At 43.1% G+C, this 5,914-nt stretch overlaps 1 protein-coding gene across 1 annotated transcript; it reads left to right on the top strand.

The window, feature by feature from the left end:
- Positions 1 to 3,171: 3,171 nt before the first annotated feature.
- Positions 3,172 to 4,233, top strand: LOC308150350 (C-reactive protein-like; the record flags this gene model as incomplete). The annotated part of the gene is made up of 2 exons (XM_080523194.1): positions 3,172 to 3,229; positions 3,707 to 4,233. The coding sequence occupies 2 exons, from the start codon at positions 3,172 to 3,174 to the stop codon at positions 4,231 to 4,233; spliced, it is 585 nt and encodes a 194-aa protein (XP_080379320.1).
- Positions 4,234 to 5,914: the final 1,681 nt, after the last annotated feature.

Raw genomic sequence — 5,914 nt, forward strand, 5'->3', positions numbered from 1 at the left:
AACTCTACCTGTATGTCTGCCCTGGAGTCAAAGTTACTCTCTACCTGTCTGTCTGCCCTGGAGTCAAAGTTACTCTCTACCTGTCTGTCTGCCCTGGGGGGTATTCCACGAAGCTCGATAAAGTTCTAAGCCTCGATAAAGTTCTAAGCCTCGAAAATGTTAGCTTGCGTTCGGTGCCATCAATGTGGCTCAAATAATTCGCTGCTTGGTTGAGCTCCTTCTGAGTCAGATATAATTAGCCTGGTCGCGACCAGGCTAAAACACAGGCTATGGTAAGACGCGCGTCAAAAAAGGCTCACAGGCGGAAACTAAACCCCGAACGACAGTTCCTCATGTGTCTTTTAGGAAATATTAGTTCCCACTTCACACGAGATAGATAGATGGATAGGTTGACTGTGTGATAGATAGATAATTTGATAATTTGAAAGTGTGATCGATCGATAGATAGTTTGATTGTGTGATAGATAACTAGATATTTAGAAAGTGTGATAGATAGATAGATAGATCGATGGATACATAAATTAAAAAATGTACAAAATAAAATAAAATGAATAGGTATGTCTATTGCATTGCTGTTATCACAGCGGTCTGGTTGGCGCAGTGGTTAAGGCAGCCGGCTGGAGTCCCAAAGGTTGCGAGTTCGAAGTCTTTTTTTCTTTTCTTTTTTACATTTAACCGAAGATTTCATGCAAAGGCTTCAAACACCATTGTAATCGTGTCAGTTCTTGTAAATTAGCCTGCACCATAATTTTATAGCCTACATACTTTTTTAGATGAGATTTTAGATTAGATTCAGACAACGAAATTGCAGTAAAAAGTGTGTCGGAAGAGGGATTCGAACCACATCTAAAAATTATGAATAAATCCTGTGGCAGCCGTCGATACCACTAGGCCATTGTGGCGATATGACGGTTTGTAGCCTGCTGCTGATATCACCACAGTAGTAATATTCATTTATTAAAATATGAACATATAACAATAACTGGGGCTAGTATGACCTACGCATTTAATCGGTCAGCAATTTCTTGCCAAACCATTTCCCTCGCCTTGTTAATTGCGGCAGTATTGCACTATTTTACATCTTATTTTTCCGTCTTCATAAAGATCAATAATTCGGGAATGCTGCGCAAATGTAGTACGCCTGCAGAGTGGAGTATCTTCATTTCGACAGATCGACTCTTCTGGGCTCTTTATGTCTGCGTGCACGCGCCGATATCGAAGATTTGTAAGCCTGTCTTCTGTGAACACTCATCACGCAAGGCTGATCCTCGTTCGAGGAATCACCTGAGGCTTGAATTCCAATCTCGAGTTGCCTGAGCGCCGCATTTATTTATATCGCCGCTATACTGATCCGCCTTTAGTGGAATGGCCCCCTGGAGTCAAAGTTACTCTCTACCTGTCTGTCTGCCCTGGAGTCAAAGTTTCTCTCTTACACCTATAACGGCATAACAAACTGGATTCTTTCAGCACATGATAAACCTCTTAACCATAGAAACAAACATGTTTGTACATCTGTAAACAGGTTAAAAGTCCAGTTGACAGTGAAGGAACTAGAAGCACTTTGTACACATCCATTTTCCTTGCTTGTGTAGCCTCGACCACCGTTGCCTGTTTTAAACAAAGTAGTTACTGGTGCCAGGATATGACGTTGGATGAAACAGCTGCAGTGCGCATGATCATAGAAATCTACGCGAATAATTACGTGACGAACACAAAGACAACTGTCTATCTCGTCTACACATCAAAAATATACAGCGAATATACAGCGTTTTAAAAAAAACTTCACTCTGGCCGGAGTTTTTTTAAATGTTCGAATTCAGGGGGCAAAAACTTGTTTATCAAAAAACGTATTAGTGTGGACAAGGCCTGAGTCTGCTTCTCCTGCAACATAAGGCTATGTCCACACCTATACGTTTTTTTGATAAACGTTTTTCGCATATAAAAATATGACCGTCCACACCATCATGTTTATAAACAATGTCTGTGTCCACATGCATACGCATGAACGCAATATAAACGCTGTCATTGAGCATTCCACACCAGTAGTCGGCGATATACTATTATCCCCATAGCCCCGCTGGCCAATCAGACGCCTCTGTCTCTCAATGTGCTCGATCATTAACTGTGCATTTATCTGTAAACAGGTTAAAAGTCCAGTTAACAGTGAAAGAACTAGAAGCACTTTGTTCACATCCATTTTCCTCGCTTGTGTAGCCTCGAACACCGTTGCCTGTTGTAATAACAGGATATGACGTAGGAGGGAACAGCAAACAGCTGCAGTGCGCATGATCATAGAAATCTACGCGCATGATGACGTGACGAATACAAAAAGCACCGTCTATCTCGTCCACACGTCAAAAATATACGGCGAATATACAGCGTTTTTAAACATCTTCACTCTGGCAGGCGCTTTTAAACATCTTCGTTTTCAGAGGGCAAAAACTCGTTTGCGTCTGGACGAACCCCCCCAAAACGAATATAAAAATCCACGTTTATCAAAAAAACGTATAGGTGTGGACAGGGCCTCAAGCAGACCCACAACCAACAGCCCGTATAGACCATCACACTCCACCCCATAACATGGGGCCCATAAGGGACCCGAAACCAGTCCCAACAACAACAACAACAACAACAACAACAACAACAACAACAAAAATATACTAAATAAATAAACATCAAATGTAACAAAACAAATATCCAGTTCATTACATATTGTAGTGACCCACAGAGTAGCGGGTGTATTGATAACCATGCACAGCTGCCCCGCATTCCCCTATCAGGCGGATGGCCCAGAGAAGAGAACTGCAGGCTCGTTAGCCCCACATGCCACACCTGGGCCTCCTCCTAGGGACTCACAGATAAGGAGGAGCCACTTCTCTATTCCACTGATCACAATAAAAAGGACAGGAGAGACCAGACATCTTAGGAACTAAACTAGACATCTTCTGGATCAATTAAGCTACAGTACATCTGCCGTTTAGTAGAACTGACAAGGTAGGTTCTCTAGCATGACATACGGTGAAAGACATTTTGTCCATTAATGACACACTTGCAATTGAAGAGAATGCATTCAAGGAGAATACAAACCCATTTAAAGTGTATACTTGCATGTACACTGAAACCCTAATGTCATATTTGTTGTAAACATTGCTGTTGATGTATTGTGAACAGATGGAGAGACTCTTTGTGGTGCTGGTCATGTTCACCATGTGCTGGGCCGAGCCTCAAGGTGAGACATCTGAACATCCCGTTGATTTACTTTGAACATGAATGCTCATTTGACATACGATCAGTATTCATGAATCATATGGCACTACACACATACCTGGAAGTACATACCATTTACATTTGTCTATGCACTGGAAATCTCTTCAGACAGTACTAACATTACAATTCCAAATGTGCTTTGAAGGGTTTGTTTTGATTTGATGGACTGAATCCTCTTTGTCTGACCAGACCTCACAGGTAAAATGTTTACATTTACACGAGAGACCAACACTGCGCACGTGAAGCTGACACCAATAGGAGAGATCCTTGGCTCTGCGACCATATGTCTCAGGTAATATGGTGTTCAATACTTCTGTCGTCAACTTTAGACAACTCAAAACACCTTGACGTTGTGTCTGCATGTTGAATCCATAGAAATATTGAATATTTCTTGTTCTAACTCTATATTTATGAACCTCTTCCTGATGGTATTTCACAGACCTGCGGCGACACTATACTCTGTTCTCCATGGCCTCCCGAAAAGACGACAACGACCTGCTGCTGTTCAAGAGGGTAACTGGAAGACTGGAACTGCACGTCAGGCATAAGGCACTCAAGTTTAAGGGGGTGCCAGGTGAGCTCAACGTGTGGGTCTCAGTGTGTGCCACCTGGAACTCCACCGATGGTCAGCTGTGGACCAATGGGAAGCCCAGCCCAACGCAGACGCCGGGCTACACAGGGGTGCTTGATGGTGGTGTTCCCAGTGTCATTCTGGGTCAGGACCAAGACTCCTATGGGGGGGGCTTTGTTAAGAGTCAGTCATTTGTTGGGCTGATCAGTGATGTGAATGTGTGGAACCATGTCCTGTCTCCTTGTGAGATTCAGCACTTCACAGATGATGTAAACTACAGCCCAGGCAATGTGATTAACTGGAGGGCACTGACTTACACTGAGAGTGGGCAGGAGGTGTTTGTAGAGGACAAGTTGAGAGCCATTTCTAACTTCTCCAACTTCTGTGCTGTTTAATCTTCATCATTCTCAAATTGCTGAATGTGACAATACCTCATGAGTTTTCCCCCTATAGAAATCGTTGAATGTATTCTAGCTGAAATTGAGTCACTTGATGTACATGCCAATAAAAGTAGTTAAGCAGTACACTGTTCTTTCTTTATTGGAGTACAGAAGAGGCTGTATGCACACACAGTTTTGTTGACCTGTATTTGTTAACCTTTTATTAGTCCCACTGAATCCTGATTCAGTGAGTGCAATGCTTTGCCCATATTGAACACACTGCATGTTAGATAGCCTCTACTAGCTTCTACACTTAGGCAGCACAGAAGTTACTGCAGCTTATTTTACAAAACGCCTTAGTCAAGGCTGTCCAGTCACAACCAATCGACTCAAAAAGCAAAACACAAAGATTTATTGGGGAAAACACACAACATAATCCAGGATTTAACTGGGTTTCAGAACTTCTATGACCAGCTGCTCCTCCTCGACAGGACCCCCCTCTACCTGTCTGCCCTGGAGTCAAAGTTAGGCCCTGTCCACACCTATACGTTTTTTTGATAAACGTGGATTTTTATATTCGTTTTGGGGTGTTCGTCCAGACGCAAACGAGTTTTTGCCCCCTGAAAACGAAGATGTTTAAAAACGCCTGCCAGAGTGAAGATGTTTAAAAACGCTGTATATTCGCCGTATATTTTTGACGTGTGGACGAGATAGACGGAGCTTTTTGTATTCGTCACGTCATCATGCACGTAGATTTCTATGATCATGCGCACTGCAGCTGTTTGCTGTTCCCTCTAACGTCATATCCTGGCACCAGTAACTACTATGTTTACAATAGGCAACGGTGTTCGAGGCTACACAAGCGAGGAAAATGGATGTGAACAAAGTGCTTCTAGTTCTTTCACTGTTAACTGGGCTTTTAACCTGTTCACAGATAAATGCACAGTTAATGAACGAGAACATTGAGACAGAGGCGTCTGATTGGCCAGCGGGGCTATGGGGATAATATTATATCGCCGACTACTGGTGTGGAATGCTCAATGACAGCGTTTATATTGCGTTCATGCGTATGCATGTGGACACAGACATTGTTTATAAACATGCTGGTGTGGACGGTAATATTTTTATATACGAAAAACGTTTATCAAAAAAACGTATAGGTGTGGACAGGGCCTTAAGCCTAACTTGGATCTCGGCGGGCCTGGTTACCCCTGAAATCTTGTATCCAGGACCTACTGTCCCTTCCTTAAGCCTAACTTGGATCTCGGCGGGCCTGGTTACCCCTGAAATCTAGTATCCAGGACCTACTGTCCCTTCCTTAAGCCTAACTTGGATCTCGGCGGGCCTGGTTACCCCTGAAATCTAGTATCCAGGACCTACTGTCCCTTCCTTAAGCCTAACATGGATCTCGGCGGGCCTGGTTACCCCTGAAATCTAGTATCCAGGACAGTAAAATATTTAAAGTGCAATAGCTGGCAAATGAGCAGTGGGCAGGTGCAGATAAGCTAGTTGAAGGCTATATTGAAGAAGTGCGTTTTTAGCTTTCTTTTAAAAATATTTAGTGAGCTGGCTTCCCTGATCTCTAAAGGTAATGTGTTCCAAAGCTTTGGGGCATAGTTGGCAAAGGCTGCGCTCCCGATCTTCTTCTGACTGTTGCTGGGAACCTCTAATAAACCTGCGATAGATGATCTTAGTG

This window comes from Nansenia antarctica (genome assembly GCF_963989245.1).
Source record: "Nansenia antarctica genome assembly, chromosome: 2".
Taxonomy (NCBI): Eukaryota; Metazoa; Chordata; class Actinopteri; order Argentiniformes; family Microstomatidae; genus Nansenia; species Nansenia antarctica.